This window comes from Pelophylax lessonae (assembly GCF_965119305.1).
Source record: "Pelophylax lessonae genome assembly, chromosome: 6".
NCBI classification, from domain to species: domain Eukaryota; kingdom Metazoa; phylum Chordata; class Amphibia; order Anura; family Ranidae; genus Pelophylax; species Pelophylax lessonae.
The window spans coordinates 279,170,064-279,187,173 of record NC_138773.1 but is presented as its reverse complement, the minus strand read 5'-3'; the positions used below and the strand labels follow the sequence as shown (position 1 = coordinate 279,187,173).

Below are 17,110 nucleotides of genomic sequence, written 5' to 3'. Positions count from 1 at the left end.
CCCTCCAATCCCCCAAGGCTTCCCCTTGGTATTTCTTTTTTAAAGTCCCAATACATACCTTTTTCCTTTGATGTCTTCTTGAGGGTCTTGTGATGTCATCCCAGGTTCTCCAGATGGTGGTGACGGAGGGGCAGGCATTCTTCAGGACTGATACATGAGCGTGCTTATTACATGAGCAGTGCCCAGTCCTGTATATTGTAAGCTCAGCCTGCATGATGCTTTGTCTCCTAGGGGGAGGGGGGCATGTAAATGACAGGTTGGGCTCGCAGGAAACAACCAGAATGACAGAGAGACATTCTGCCCACATGAAAACCTCCGGTACTGGACGGAGGTCAAGGACAGTGGTGGCGCATGGAGATGGTAGGTAAACGTTGGCAATTTATTATTTATTTATTTTTTTATGAATCGGGATCCGGGATTAAGAAGTTTAACTCGGGTTCTGTTTATAAGCTAGAGGGACAAGGTTAAAGTGGTTGGAATTAATATTCATGAAATTTGAACTAAGCACATATATCAGTGGAAGGAATAGTGCACCATCATTGGTGTCAGTGGGAGGAATAGTGCCCCATCATTGGGGTCAGTGGAAGGAATAGTGCCCCATCATTGGTGTCAGTGGGAGGAATAGTGCCCCATCATTGGGGTCAGTGGAAGGAATAGTGCTCCATCATTGGTATCAGTGGGAGGAATAGTGCCCCATCATTGGTGTCAGTGGGAGGAATAGTGCCCCATCATTGGTGTCAGTGGGAGGAATAGTGCCCCATCATTGGTGCCAGTGGGAGAAATAGTGTCCCATCATTGCTGTCAGTGGGAGGAGTCGTTTCCCATCATTCAGCTTCGGGTGTGGCTGCTGCAAGGTTCTCTGGCTGTGTGTCTGGAGCTGCTCCAGGTGATCTGTTTGAGAGGGGAGTGAGGTGAAATCCCTCCCAGCCCTGCTGGCTCCTTCCTGGGAAGGCCATGCAGGCCAGCGGGGCCTCTCCTGCTGGAGGCTCTCAGCCATCCCCTGGTCGGATGGATGGCACCCCTGCTCCTGGACAAGCCGTGGTTGGTGATCTCTCTGCACCTGGTGAGGATGAAGATGCTGGATCCATTCGGGAGCGAGTGGTGGCCGGGATCAAAGTCCTCAATAAGGAAAGAGACAAGCTCTACAAGCTTAGAGCGGATTTAAAGCGCCTGAGAAAGCAGCGTGAAGGCTTGTTCAGCAAGAACCGCGGATCCATGGATTCAGAGGTCCAATTAGCTAAGGTCCGTGTGGAACATCAGGAAACCATCGTGGCCATGATGGAAGGCAGGGATGGTCCCTTCAGGGAGAAGTTTAGCAACGACCGAAGGTTTGCAAAGATGGAGGTGGAGGAGGAGACCCCATGTTCTGACCCCCTTCCCCCTCAAGGTAAGGGCTCAGGAGGCATGCTAAAGGTAATCCAGGTAATGGAGTCTCCAGTACAGGGAGATAAGCTGGTGTTTGGTGATGTGGAGGACTTGCCGGATCATGTACCTGATAAGATAAAAGCTATCAAGTCTCAGGTAATAGACAAAACTGTTTTTGTGCCTTTTAGCACCTTGCCTAATAATGAGGGTTTTCCCAGTGACACCCAGGATGATACCCCTGTGCTCAGCAATGCTTTGCCTGCTGAGAAAATGTTACGTTTAAAAAATGACATTTCTGCTCAGGAACTACAAAACCCAGAAGAGCCGATTAACCCTGCTTCTGCTGAGCCCAAAACTGTCTCAGTAATAACTAACCAGGACTCTACAGCGCAGCAGCAGGAAGCATTTGGTACTGCATTAGAAACAGTAACTACACCTAATAACATTGCAGGTGTGGTGGGACCAACCATTGTATGTTTAACTGATAATGCTGCTGATTTAGGCCAAGCTGAAAATAATAATAGAAATGTACCTGATAATGTGACATCAGTGTGGGGTCTTGGCCCTAATAAGCCTACATTTGCACAGGTGGTAAGCTGTGCTCCTGGCAATATCATCAAGCCAGGAATACAATCAAGGAGGAGCTCCGCTTCCAATCGGGGTTTTCCCTTGCAGGCTGCCACTATGAGCACCATTGGATCTGGTCTTGGGTCTATGGCTCCTGCTGGGGGCCCAAGGCGGAACGTAGTCCTCCTTAAATGGGAAGGTGGTGCAGTCCCTGTAGCACGGCGTATGGTTGTGGACCTGATCTTGGATATGGGTTTTGGGGCTAATGACCTATATGCCTTGATACATGTGGCTGGAAGTCGGGAGTACACGGTTAGTTTCACCAGACCAGAGGGTCTTGACCTGTTCTGGGAACGATATATGGCTCGGTGCAGGTCAAGACCCGAATGGGAAGGTCTGGTGCCAGTGGCAGTTTCCCAAAGGTCAACAGTAAAGAAAATCACTATTATCCTCACAAATGAGAGTGTTCCTGCTCGGGACTTAGAGGTCTGGTTGAGAAATTATGGGGATGTTTTGACCAGGCCAGATAAAATTTATGATGAGCGTGGCATCTGGACCGGGGGTTGGTCGGTAACGGTCAGGTTGGCTAGGGATGGGAATGTTGTCCGTCACCTGCCCTCCTCTGCCTTTATAGGGAGGGATAGGATGACCATTTTTTATCCCGGTCAGCCAAAACTGTGTCACCGCTGTGGAGAAAAGGGGCATTTTAGCTCCTCTTGTTCAGCTCTGATCTGTTCAGTGTGTCGGGGGCAGGGTCATGTGGCCAGGGACTGCACCCAGGCGATAAGGTGCAACCTGTGCCTGCGCCTTGGCCACCCCTACAGCCGATGTCCTGAAGCCTTGCATAATATGGATAGAGAGGTGATAGATGACCTCTTAAGGCTGGACAGGATGGAGGATGAGGCCCCTGGTGTACCACCCTCCTCTGCGGTGACTGACCCCCCTGGTCTTGTTCAGGATCCCTCCCCAGTCCCTGTGCCCACCCCTCCTGTATCTGTAAGTATTCCTTCTGTGTCTGTCCCTGTGTCCCCCCAGCCTACTGTCCCTGCTCCTCTTGTGTCAGAACCTTCCAAGTCTGTGCCCCCCAAGTCAGTTATTCCCGATAAATCTTCCCTTCCTAAGTGTGACCTTAAAGAAGCCCCCCACCCACCAGGAGTGGTAGAGGGTACCAAAAAGGGTGCTGCTGCGGCTTCCTCTGTAAAGAAGTCTTCTGTGAATACTTCAAAGAAGAAGAAGAAAACAAGAGATGAAAGCATCTCTGAATCTGACCTGCAGTACCTGGAGGAGAGAAGGAAGGTTGTGAGGCGGAAGAGACAGACGGTGAGGACGGAACAGGGACAGGATGCCCCAGTGTCTGTCCCCAACCGTTCTAGGGCTTCTGCTTGGGATATCTCCTCATCTGGGGATTCTTCTGAGCAGAATTCAGAAATTGAAATGGAGTTGGAGGAGGCTTCAAGAAAGAGAGAGGCTTCTGGTGATGAGCAGCAGAGGGGAGCTAAGAAGCAATCCACTCAATAACCCAAATGGCGGTTCCCCCTCCGTTAAAAGTGGTGACAATAAATGTCACCAGTATTAAGTCAGTAAGAGCTCGTTCTATGGCCTTCTTTTTGTTCAGCCAATTAGATGCTGAAATTTTATTTTTGCAGGAGACTAGGCTCACCTCCTTGGCAGATATTCACATGGCCAAGAGAGAGTGGAGGTATGGTCCATCTTACTGGTCTCTTGCGGCCGAGCCTTACGGCGGGGTGGCGGTGTTGTTTAAAACCGGCATGGTAACTGTCCGGCGGGTTATTGAGGTGGAGATTGGGAGATGTATGGTCTTAGACGTTCTTGTGGGAGGGCAGGACCTGCGCCTAATTAATATTTATGGGCCGCACACAAAGTGGGACAGGAAATGCCTTTTTACAAGGATCAAGCCATTTCTTTTTACATCCCGGCAAGTGGTTTTTGGAGGTGACTTTAATACTGTGACTAGGCCCAAGGACAGGAAGGACTTCAATGACCGGCTGGGATATGATAGCGTTTTTTTAAATAGTATGGTTAGGGATGCTGGTCTTGTGGATGTGCACATTAAGCACCTTCCGGATGACACAGGGTTCACATTTCATCGAGGTAATAGTCAGAGTAGAATAGATAGGTTTTTTTTGAAGGAGGCCTCTGCTTTCTCACCCCCAGTGGTGCAGGCAGTGGAGTTCTCTGATCACTGTATGCTATCTGTGGTCTTGAATGCTTCAGACTTCCCTCAGAGGGGCAAAGGCATCTGGAGATTAAATTCGACTCTCCTTGAGGAAGAACATGTTAGACAATCCTTTGAGGAATTCTTTCAGGCACAGGTGACCATCCTGGACTTTTGTAGCAGCAAGGCTGAGTGGTGGGAGCTGACCAAAAAGAGGATTGCTGGATTCTTCAGGGGCCTAGCCAATAAAAAACAGTTTAATAGATACATGACCTACCAACGTTTGCGGAGGAAGCTGGATATTCTTGTCTCGAGAGGAGGAGATCCTGGGGCAATCTCTGAAGTGAAAATCCTCCTCAGGAAGTGTCAATATGACCGGCATACCTCTTTGGTTCTGGAGCGGGACTATGGGAAATACCACTCGCCTGACCCTTACCAGAACTGCAAACAGGGTGTAGCTGTTAAGATGGTCGTTGGCCTTAAGGATAGTACAGGTTCCTTGACAAAGTCCAGGTCAGGGATCCTGGAGGTCGTGAGGTCTTTTTATGCTGAACTTCTTGGGAGGAAAGAGCTTGACCGAGACAAGATGGAAAGCTTTTTGGACTCTACTCCAGGTCTAAATGGTGGAGATGTCCCTTTGATGAATTTGACAGAAGAGATCACAGTTGAAGAGGTGACGAGGGCAATTGAACAGCTTGCCATCAAAAAGTCACCTGGACCGGATGGTCTGACGGCTGAGTTTTACAAAGCCTTTAAGTCTATTCTAGCCCCACATTTGGTAGAGGTTTTTAACAGTTGTCTTGCGGAGGGGGTGCTTCCCCCTTCCATGAGACACTCAGCTGTGATTCTTCTTTCAAAAGGTAAAGATCCTTCGATGATTGAGAATTGGCGCCCCATCAGCCTTCTCAATGTCGATAGAAAGGTGCTGGCGAAGATACTTTTCTGGCGCCTATCGGCAGTAGCAGAGTCTTTGCTTTCTCGCCATCAGCACTGTTCGATCCAGGGTAGGAGCACCTTCACAGCGGTTTTAGCTGTCCGGGAGGCCTTGGAGCAGTGCAGGGCTGCAGGCTGGGGAAAGTATCTACTGGCATTGGATCAGGCAAAGGCTTTCGATCGTGTCAACCATGAGTACCTGTGGTTGCTCTTTAGTAAGTACGGTCTGCCGGGTGGTTTTGTCGATTGGTTAAAAGTTTTGTATAAGGGGGCAGAAAGCTTCCCTCTTGTTAATGGTTGGGTTGGACAGTCCTTTGAGGTTGGTTCTGGGGTGCGCCAGGGTTGTCCGCTGAGTCCCCTGCTCTATGTGTTTGCAATCGACCCCTTCATCAGGAGACTAGAGAGCAGCATGTTGTGTGGGGTACCAGTGGGAATCCCGGGTGAGCCGCCTTTGAGGGTTGTTGCCTATGCGGATGATGTGTCAGTGATTGTCACTGGGACAGATGAAGCGGAGGAGGTGGTCTCTCTGACATCACGGTACTCTGAAGCATCAGGCTCCAAGATCAATCAGGAAAAGAGTGAAGTTTTTTGGATGGGAAAGGAAGGTGAGGGGTTTGATCTCCCGGACACCTTTCCAGTGCCCCAGGAAAAAATTAAGATATTAGGCATTGAATTTGGACCTGGCGATTATGGCCTCAAAAACTGGGAAGGCAGGCTGGAAGTTGCCAATACTAAGGTGGTCAGCTGGAAGAGATGGAAGTTATCTCTGAGGGAAAGGGTTGATCTGATTAAGACTTACCTGATACCGATCTTCTTGTATGTCAGCCCTGTCTGCATCTTGCCAGTGTCTCTCTATGCTAGGATCTATAGTGTGTTCTTCCAGATGCTGTGGGGGAACAGACTGAACCCCATCAAGAGGAATGTCACCTATCTATCCAGGAGGGAGGGTGGCTTAGGTATGGTCAACCCCGTTCTTTTCTTTTCACTGCTATTTCTCAAGTTTAACATTGGTAGTATGCTTGCAGTGGAACCTCCTGGATGGGCAGGCATGTTTAGATCTTGGTTTAGGCCTTTTCTGCGACTTTGGGAAGAAGGTGGCCAAGTGAAGAATCTCAGGGGTCATCGTGGTCAGCTCCCAGCCTATGTCGCTCCGTGTCTGAAGTTGCTGCGGCAGTGGCGACTGTCGGCTGAAGATCTCAGATCCGCTCCGAGGAAAGTCCTTATGAGCCGAGTCTTGAGTGAAGTCTTTCATGACCCACTGGCCTTAAGGGATTGCCCAGGCCCAATTTTGAGGGAAGGGTTAAGATTGATTAATTTGGCTAGAGTCCCCCTTAAATTCAGGGATCTGGCCTGGTTGTGCTTCCACGGGAGGCTCTATGTTCGGGGCAATTTGAAATTCCGCAGTGGGATGGATCGTGGTTGTCCTCGGGAGGAATGTGCAGGTGAGGAGGAGACTATGGACCATTTTCTGCTTCGTTGCCCTTTTAACATAGAGGTATACAAACAGGTTGGGCGGGCCCTCTGTGTTCCTTTCCTCTCCAGGCTGGGTTATGCTGATTGGGTGTACGGAGCATTCAATACTGGTGGGGGCTTTTGTTTGGATACACTTTTTTTAGTTAGTTTAGTAGTCCGTTATTACACATGGAACGCACGGTGTCAGGTCACCCTTCGGCGTAAAATCCTTCCTGTTCAGGTGGTGGTGTGTGACATTCTGCATGAGGTGGGGAAGATTCGGGCGCTTGAGAGAGACAAGTGGGGTCACAGGGCTTGGCTGAAGGCGTGGAGGGGTTTCAAGCCTCCCTGACTGCCAGGAGTCTCTTTCCCGGGTGTGGCTTTCTGTCTCTTATCACCCTAGATTTTTTCTTAATGCTTAGTTTTTGATAAATGGCTGCATACATGGGTGATGGGTTGTGCCTCTTAGGCCCTCTCTGCTGCTTTATGTAAATAGTTTTCTAAGAATGTTGGAAGTGGATTATGTATATATTGTATATATTCTGCACATGGATGTGAATTCCTTTGTTTTTTTCTGTTGGAATATTGTACTATAGTTCTGTTTTTTACTTTTGTATAAAATATGTTGCTTGATTCTTTTCAATAAAAGATCAATAGTGCCCCATCATTGGTATTAGTGGGAGGAATAATGCCCCATCATTGGTCTCAGTGGGAGGAATAGTACCCCATCATTGGTATCAGTGGGAGGAATAGTGCCCCATCATTGGTGTCAGTGGAAGGAATAGTGCCCCATCATTGGTGTCAGTGGGAGGAATAGTGCCCCATCATTGGTGTCAGTGGGAGAAATAGTGCCCCATCATTGGTGTCAGTGGGAGGAATAGTGCCCCATCATTGGTGTCAGTGGGAGGAATAGTGCCCCATCATTGGTGTCAGTGGAAGGAATAGTGCCCCATCATTGAAACATTGGAAGGAATAGTGCCCCATCATTGGTATTAGTGGGAGGAATAGTGCCCCATCATTGGTGTCAGTGGAAGGAATAGTGCCCCATCATTGGTGTCAGTGGGAGGAATAGTGCCCCATCATTGGTGTCAGTAGGAGGAATAGTGCCCCATCATTGGTGTCAGTGGAAGGAATAGTGCCCCATCATTGAAACATTGGAAGGAATAGTGCCCCATCATTGGTATCAGTGGAAGGAATAGTGCACCACAGATGGTGTCAGTGTGAGGAAGAGTGCCCCATATATAGCGACAGTGGGAGGAATAGTTTCCCATCTTTAGTGTCAGCGAGAGGACTAGTGCCGAACCATTGGTGTCAGTAGGAGGAATAGAGTGGCAGGAATTATGCCCCACTGTTGGTGACAGTGGGGGGGGAGTAATGTTTCCAGGTTTCAAGGGCTATATAAAAGCAAGCAAAGGGCCACATCCGGCCCTTCGCTGGACTAAGGGGCTTTTAGTGTGCATAGGGAAGTGCACATGAACGCAACTAATGTGCACTGTTTGTTCCAAACAAACAGAAAGAAGGGGGAAAAGGAGAGGCTCAATTGTTCACAGAGGATGTTACAAGGAGGCAGAAAAACACAGTAAGAATGGGGTAATTAAGTAATGAATGTATACCGATTGTTTTTAGAGAATATACTTTATGGTCACTTTAACTCTTTGGGTTTGGAAGCTCTTGGGATACTCAGAAAGTTGTCCAAAGGCACCGGCGTGTGCCTGTTTTTGTGTGTGTCAGAGCTGTATAAATCTCAGGACTGGATGGACAAAAATAAAAATCCTTTGTCAGGTAACATAGTTCCCATTTATGTATTTTTTTATTTGTGTATTATGCTGTTTGCCAGGAGTTCAGCTTTAATAAATACTATTCTAATGCATACTTTATTACGGTCATACCAGTAGCCCCATCTAGGTGTGGACGATCAGTGAGCACAGTCTAAAGCAGAACCCAGCTAGGAAAAAAGTCCATTATTGACATCGGTTTTCCAGCTGCATTGGATTCATTGCTTTATAGCTCTGCGGCAGATGAGGGCTACATCAAAAATGCAGCTGGCAAAGTTCTATGAGGCTGAAGAGGTTAATCATCCTGTCTTGCAAGGCCTGGCAGCTGGTCAGATTTCCTTTTAGCCTAAACAAGCTGTAGTCTGACCGCGGCTGTTTTATTAGTTAGTGACAGGTGGCAAGAGAAGTCCATCCCCCATTTACCTCTTTAATGTGTAAAAAGTCCTTGGCATCGAAGGAGATGGCAGTGCCTGGCACAGGGACATCTTCGTCCAGAGCCCCGCAGTAGCTCACATTCGTCTTTACCGCAAATGCCACCGGTTTGGTCTAAAGACACATACAGCTATTATAAATACAGAGCAGCAGCACTATTATACAATATTACCAACATTTAGGCCTTGTTTACACAGGCGGCCAGTTGAGCTGCGGTTTTACCAACCCTTCAACCCCCCCCAACTGCTAAGCCGCATGTTAATATGGCCATTGGCCATACCAGGCTAGCCTTACATCATGCAATTTTCTTTCCTTAAAGTATAACTAAAGAGATTAGAATCCCTGTCAGTTTTTATTGCGGTCTGTGTCCCTGGAGATTCACCCTCTCCATTATCATTCAAAGTGAGGCAGGGTTCACACATATGTGATGCGGGAACCAGTGCGATTCCAGTGCGGGTTTACGGCATTGCATCTCTCTCGCAAGCAGTTCACACTGCCATATGCGAACCACTGTGAGTGTCAATACAAAGTGAATGACGCCCCCAAATTAGAGTGTAAACTGTCAAATGGTGCAGGAATTGGATCGCATGGGTGTGAACACCCATGTGATCTGATTCCAGTGCGGATCGCAAAAAGGGTCCTGCACCATTTTGGTCCCAATGCAATGTAAATTCAGCCATACAATCTCTATGGCTGAATTTGCATCGCACAGACATTGCATGTGATCTGCACAGCAATGCAGTGCAAATCACATGTAACGCAGTGGCGGCTGGTGCTCCATGGGCCGGGGGGGCAGACAGACTGCACCACCATACTACCCCCCCCGGACCACACCAGGCCGCACACCATAAAACCACCCCCCCTCCCCTGCCGGCTTACTCACCTTGCCTGGATATGTGGAGGGAGGGCAGGCAGCAGCAGCACACGGCGGCTTCAGCTTCTTCCCCCTGTCTTCTGCGTCTCCTCCCTCCTCCTCCATGGCCAATGGCATGGCTTCTCCTTTCAGCCAATCGGGAAATGGGTCTCAGACCTGCTTCCTGATTGGCCAGGAGGAGGATCCGTGTGACAATAGCGAATATTCTATCGCTATTGTCACACAACTGGGTGGGCTCGGGGCGCAGTGCTCTGTGCCCCCAGCCCACCCTTTTTTTAGCCTGTTAGAGCCTCTGACTCTAATCACATGCTAAAAAAAAAAAAAAAAAAAAAAGCCCCATTGAACTCCATGCGTCCGGCGCCCCGCATGTAGATTTGGGGGCCGGACGCATGTATGGGGGGGGGGGGCGGCGCCCCTGCGCCCCCAATGCACCAGCCGCCACTGATGTAACGTCTGACATCGCAATAGTGTGAACCCAGCCTGAAAGTAAAAGAAAATCTCAAATTGTGGGTTGTCCCCAGAAAAGTAATAGAGGGGAAATCTTCCAATGGGAACACTAGTTCTGGTGACCTGGGGGTCCCCAAGGAATTCTCTTAATTTGCAGGGATTTCCTCTCACTTCCTGTTTGGCTTTGGGACAGGAAGTGAAGGGAAATCTCCGCAATGGGACACAGATCGCCAAAAAATATCTGAGAGTGGTTATAACCCTCCCTTGCTTCATCCAATGTGCAGAGTTAGAAGCATCAATGTGCAGGGTTAGAAGCATCAATGTGCAGGGTTATAAACATCAATGTGCTAGGTTAGAACTAGAAGCATCAATGTGCAGAGTATAAACATCAATGTGCAGGGTTATAAACATTAATGTGCAGGGTTAGAAGCAGCAATGTGCAGGGTTAGAAGCAGCAATGTGCAGGGTTAGAATGATCAATGTGCAGGGTTAGAATGATCAATGTGCAGGGTTAGAATGATCAATGTGCAGGGTTAGAATGATCAATGTGCAGGGTTAGAAGCATCAATGTGCAGGGTTAGAAGCATCAATGTGCAGGGTTAGAATTATCAATGTGCAGGGTTAGAAGCATTATCTGTTTAAAAAAAAAAAAAAAAAAGCATTAATGTCCAGGGTTAGAAGCATTAATTTGCAGGGTTAGAAGCATCAATGTGCAGGGTTAGAAGCATTAATGTGCAGGGTTAGAAGCATCAATGTGCAGGGTTAGAAGCATCAATGTGCAGGGTTAGGCTCCATGTACACGGGACGTTGTTAAAAGTCCCTTTGAATGCTGGAATTTTTAAGACGTTTGAAACGTCCGTTCGGTCGCGTTTGTACCCGCGTTTAGCGGGCGTTTAGCGGCGTTTGCGGGCGTTTGCGTTTAGAAGCGTTCCTAGAGGTCAAAAAAATTATTCCCCTTTAAAATGAAAAAACGCGAACGCTAAACGCGGGTCATCGCGTTCGGACGCGTTTGGACGCGTTCAGACGCGTTCGGACGCGTTTGTGCGTTTGAAACGCCGGGAAACACACGTTCGAACGCAAATAATTGCGTTCTAAAAACAGTCCCTGAACGCAACTGCCTGCAAATGACTGTAAACGACCTGGTGTACATGGACAGATAAGATAAAATGTAGATGGGTTCAGGGGCTTCTGAAAAAAACGCCCAACTGCTCCTAAACGGCCATTTCCAGCGTCCCGTGTACATGGAGCCTTAGAAGCATTAATGTGCAGGGTTAGAAGCATCAATGTGCAGGGTTAGAAGCATTAATGTGCAGGGTTAGAAGCATCAATGTGCAGGGTTAGAAGCATTAATGTGCAGGGTTAGAAGCATCAATGTGCAGGGTTAGAAGCATCAATGTGCAGGGTTAGAAGCATTAATGTGCAGGGTTAGAAGCGTCAATGTGCAGGGTTGGGTGCCTTGTCAAGTTAACCAGTCACTTTGCACGGAATTGGCAAAAAGACAGATTCCCTATAATTATAATACATGAGGAGGAAGAGTGATCACACACAAGAGCTGATAGTCAAATAGCTGACTATGTTAAAAGTGTAAGGCTAGGTTTAAACCGTCCAAATGGCAGCTTAAGAGGGGGGCATTTAGGAGTGCTAAAAACACATCTTATTTGCACGTTTCTAATGCCCACCAACCTCAAGTCTAAATAAACCCTTAAGAATAAGAAGACCACATAACTGTAAAGATGGTCAAACACTGAAAGATTTCTTTAGTTCAGCCTGAGCAAAAGAAATCGAACAGATTCCTCTATTCACGCTAAACAGGACGGGTGGAAAAATTCTCCTGCTGGGCTATTGTATTCTTTTAGGTGGCAGCGGCTGTCAGAATATGCAAACAGTGGCTGCATCTGATTGGATGCAGCCACTGTTTAACTGCAAATATTCCAGCAGGCTCCCTCGGCAAAAGTCAATTGAACGATCAACTTTTGTTGAATGGAGTGTGGCCAGCAGGACCACCCAATGAGCACATTTCTGCATGTTCACCGGGAAATGGTTGGAATTCGCTGAGTATATGGCCACCTTCAGCTTGTTTTCACAGAAGTGAATGCTTTTTTTTCTGTCGGTATTGAAGGTTTATGTTGTGAGCCGGTTTTAGATAGAAATATGTTATTAGTGGAAGTTATCAGGCATTACTTTGGCTCTCTCAAGTTGTACTGCGGCTTGCTGTTCCCTCTCTTGGCGTATTGCTTCTCTGTCCTCTTCCAGAGATACATCAGAATCGGATGGTCTGCTTGTGTAAGAATCTGCTGAGCCCTACAAAACAGAGAAAAGAAATTAGGTCATCAAGGAGTATACACATCTTAAAGCTGAACTCCGGGCTGTTTAAAAAAAAAAAAACAAAAAAAAAAAAACACAAGGAATGCAGTTATACATTTATTTAAAAAAACAATTAACTGTACATTTAAATACATCCAGTGCAAATTCTTGACTTTGATTTAATATCAGCCTTTGTAATCCATCCAGTAGAACCCAGGCTGGCAGAGAGAGGGACAGCACATGGAGCTACACATGCATGTTCAGAGAGGCCCGGAGTAAAGGAGAGAAGAGAATGGACGGAGGGCCGGCATGACAGGGGTTAAAGGGGTTTGGGACAAGGAGGAGTTTTCAGCCCAGTACGATAGAAAATATAAGTGGTGGGACTTTTCATTGGTGTTTTGGCCAGGAAGGGGTGGAGCTACAGGGACAGGTCAAGCTAGGGGCCTCAGGAAGTCTTCAGTTAGAGGAAAGCTGCATTGGAGGATATTTCCCACCCTCCCTCCCATTTTCTTGTATTTTCTTGTATTTTCTTGTTTTTTCTGACTTTTGGTTGTGCGGTCCACCGGCCTTGTTTTTGGTTTTTGTTTTAACAGAGGCTTTCTTCTTTTGGGGGGTGGTTCTTTGTCATGGCAGCAAGCGGGGTACAAGGTCCTGGTAGGTTAGTATGGTGCAAACTTATATTTGCTAGGGACCCGTCTGAGGTACGGCTCCCAGATGGTGCAAACTTATACTTGGTAGGGACCCATCTGAGGTATGGCTCCCAGATGGTGCAAACTTATACTTGGTAGGGACCCGTCTGAGGTATGGCTCCCAGATGGTGCAAACCTATATTTGGTAGGAACCCGTCTGAGGTACGGCTCCCTGATGGTGCAAACTTATACTTGGTAGGGACCCGTCTGAGGTATGGCTCCCTGATGGTGCAAACTTATACTTAGTAGGGACCCGTCTGAGGTACGGCTCCCTGATGGTGCAAACTTATACTTGGTAGGGACCCGTCTGAGGTATGGCTCCCTGATGGTGCAAACTTATACTTGGTAGGGACCCGTCTGAGGTATGGCTCCCAGATGGTGCAAACTTATACTTGGTAGGGACCCGTCTGAGGTATGGCTCCCTGATGGTGCAAACTTATACTTGGTAGGGACCCGTCTGAGGTACGGCTCCCTGATGGTGCAAACTTATACTTGGTAGGGACCCCGTCTGAGGTATGGCTCCCAGATGGTGCAAACTTATACTTGGTAGGGACCCCGTCTGAGGTATGGCTCCCTGATGGTGCAAACTTATACTTGGTAGGGACCCGTCTGAGGTACGGCTCCCTGATGGTGCAAACTTATACTTGGTAGGGACCCCGTCTGAGGTATGGCTCCCAGATTGTGCAAACTTATACTTGGTAGGGACCCCGTCTGAGGTATGGCTCCCAGATTGTGCAAACTTATACTTGGTAGGAACCCGTCTGAGGTACGGCTCCCTGATGGTGCAAACTTATACTTGGTAGGGACCCGTCTGAGGTACGGCTCCCTGATGGTGCAAACTTATACTTGGTAGGGACCCCGTCTGAGGTATGGCTCCCAGATTGTGCAAACTTATACTTGGTAGGAACCCGTCTGAGGTACGGCTCCCTGATGGTGCAAACTTATACTTGGTAGGGACCCGTCTGAGGTATGGCTCCCTGATGGTGCAAACTTATACTTGGTAGGGACCCGTCTGAGGTACGGCTCCCTGATGGTGCAAACTTATACTTGGTAGGGACCCGTCTGAGGTATGGCTCCCAGATGGTGTAAACTTATACTTGGTAGGGACCCGTCTGAGGTATGGCTCCCTGATGGTGCAAACTTATACTTGGTAGGGACCCGTCTGAGGTACGGCTCCCAGATGGTGCAAACTTATACTTGGTAGGGACCCGTCTGAGGTATGGCTCCTAGATGGTGCAAACTTATATTTGGTAGGGACCCGTCTGAGGTACGGCTCCCAGATGGTGCAAACTTATACTTGGTAGGGACCCGTCTGAGGTACGGCTCCCAGATGGTGCAAACTTATACTTGGTAGGGACCCGTCTGAGGTACGGCTCCCAAATGGTGCAAACTTATACTTGGTAGGGACCCGTCTGAGGTATGGCTCCCAGATGGTGCAAACTTATATTTGGTAGGGACCCGTCTGAGGTACGGCTCCCAGATGGTGCAAACTTATACTTGGTAGGGACCCGTCTGAGGTATGGCTCCCAGATGGTGCAAACTTATACTTGGTAGGGACCCGTCTGAGGTACGGCTCCCAGATGGTGCAAACTTATACTTGGTAGGGACCCGTCTGAGGTACGGCTCCCAGATGGTGCAAACTTATACTTGTTAGGGACCTGTCTGAGGTACGGCTCCCAGATGGTGCAAACTTATATTTGGTAGGGACCCGTCTGAGGTACGGCTCCCCCTGATGGTGAGAACTTATACTTGGTAGGGACCCGTCTGAGGTACGGCTCCCAGTAGTTGGTATGTTGGTACTTGGACTAATTAAGTCGGACGCAGGTACCTCCTTCTTTGATGCCTACCGGGACCTTGAGGCTCCAGTAAAAAACTGGGTGTAACGTGTTATTTACCTGTTATGTATACAGTTTGTTAATAAAAGGCTGCTATGGCCATTTAACTCCAACCTGTGGTCATGTGGTTATTTTAGTGATAGTCAGAGCAGAATGGAGACAAATCATCTTTAATACCCTAGTCATGACAAGTAGCATGCTGAAAACAGGTGAGAGATCATAGGGATGAGCCTATCTGTTGGCTGCTGCTCCTCCATTGTCCAAACACTGGTTGAGGGCAGGAAGGTGACCTATCTGTTCTGCTTAAAAATGTAGTTCACCTTTACCGAAAAAAAATGCATTTGCAGGTAAGGGGTGTCTGTAGATTAAAAAAAAACTGTGTAGCTTTGAATAAAGTTGTATAACTTCTTTACTATCGATAAAGGCCATTTACATACCGCCCAAAGCCTGACCAAACAAATCCTAGAGAAGGCATCCCCTCATCATGCCTTGTTGCTAGGGCACTTCTTAGCCATCACTGCTCATCCCCACCATCACAGGAGCAATCTCTCAAACCCCTGCACATGTGGTGTCCACATTCTCCTCCATCATAGCTTTGCTGAGCTCAGAGATACTTTGACAGGGGAGAGAAAGCGCATGTGAGGGGGTTTGTATCAGCTGAGAGTGTCTTAGCAACGTCTCAGCAACCAGGCAAGACGGGATGATGTCACCTCTGGGAGCTTTTCATTCAGGCTTCAGGAGGTATGTAAATCGCCTACATCTATAGCAGGGGCGTTATTTAAAGTAAACAATTAACTTGAAAAACAACCCATTCAGTTTAAAATAGAAATGAAAGGCAAAACATTTTTGCATAGATATTAAAATACATAAGAGCTGGGGGAGGAGAAGCAGCAGAACACTGAGCTTCCCAGTGAATGGCTGTGCAGAGAGGGTGTGTCCGCACAAGTGTGATCATTGGAGGAGAGCCAGGCTGAGTTCCCAGCACAGCTACAGAACTGATCACTGTGTGCTCTCCTGCTTAGTGTGGTCAGTTTTCAACAGGAAAGCAGAGGGACTGGCAGGAACACCAGAGATTTCATACAAAAGGAAGCAATACAAAGAGAATAGAAGTAATTCTAAACTTAAAGGGTTTTTTACTTTATTGTAATCTCCCCCCCCCCCCCCCCGCCAGCCATGCCTAAACACTTACCTGACTCCTCTTCTGCTCCAGTGCTGTCCCAGCAGCAGCGCTGCAGCTCTTTCTTCCTGGTCTCATAGGAAACACTGAGAGCAGCGGAAGTCATTGGTTGTACTTCTCCTGTGCATCACAGGAGGGTAGTTCATTCTGCACCCCTGTGATCCATTTTCAGCCCACAGCAGGCTGAAGCCCACTGTCCACTTATGCCACAGAGCCTGCCCAGGCTCTAGAAAGATCCATTCCTGACCATAGCCTGGATCGGCACCTGGCTCATCCTCTCAGCAATATGCTGAGAGCCTGAGCCAGCCCCTCCTGCCCCCACCACAGCCCAGCGCTCCAGTGAGCACTGGAGGGGGGAACAGAGAGCTGTTGACTGACAGTCAATGCTTAGAGCGGAGGGGGAAAACTGACCGATCAGCAGTGTTTGATTGCTCAGTTCTCACTACAGAGCCGGCGAGGGACCTAGGTCAGTATAAATGTCTGGGTTTTTTGAAAGCCATACTTCTCTTTTAAAAAATACATTAAAGGACATATGGTATTTGCACAGTTGTAATACATTGTGTGTTTTAGAGATCAGCTTTAACCACTTGCGGACCGCATACTGTATATATACGGTGCCAGAGTGGCTCTCCCAGGCAAAACAATGTATGCATACGTCATTTGCCTGGGAGGAGCTAGGGGGCGAGTGCGTGCCGCCGCCGGCGCGCTCCCGCTTATCAGCGGGGAAGCCGATGCGTGTGTCAGGCGGCTCCGATTGCCGTCTAACACTCTTGATCGTTTACCGCTGAGAGAGAAGGACGGTCAGCTGTTGTAAACACCGCTGACCGTCCTCCCTGGGATGATCACAGAGCTCATGTGATCCTTCTATATAGGATCACATGTCTCTATGGTCATCCCAGAAGCCCAACCCCCATATAGTTAAAATCACTCCCCTAGGGTCACATTTAACCCCTTGATCACCTATACTGTTAACCCCTTCCCTGCCAGTGTCATTATTACAGTAACAGAGCATATTTTTAGCACTGATTACTGTAGAAATGTCACTGGTCCTCCCAAAAGTGTCAGTTAGGGGTCCGACCTGTCT

The 17,110-nt window shown here is 48.2% G+C and overlaps 1 protein-coding gene across 2 annotated transcripts in view; it reads right to left on the bottom strand.

Annotated features, from left to right (window-relative positions):
• The window catches only part of CACNB4 (calcium voltage-gated channel auxiliary subunit beta 4), a 302,149-nt gene that overhangs the window by 71,382 nt on the left and 213,657 nt on the right, over positions 1-17,110 (bottom strand). For both annotated transcript variants that reach the window (XM_082261118.1, XM_082261119.1), the window contains 2 exons: positions 12,203-12,322; positions 8,692-8,814 (listed from right to left, as the gene is read on the bottom strand). In XM_082261118.1, the coding sequence (XP_082117244.1) occupies positions 8,692-8,814; positions 12,203-12,322 (243 nt within the window). The remainder of the gene's footprint in view (positions 1-8,691; positions 8,815-12,202; positions 12,323-17,110) is intronic.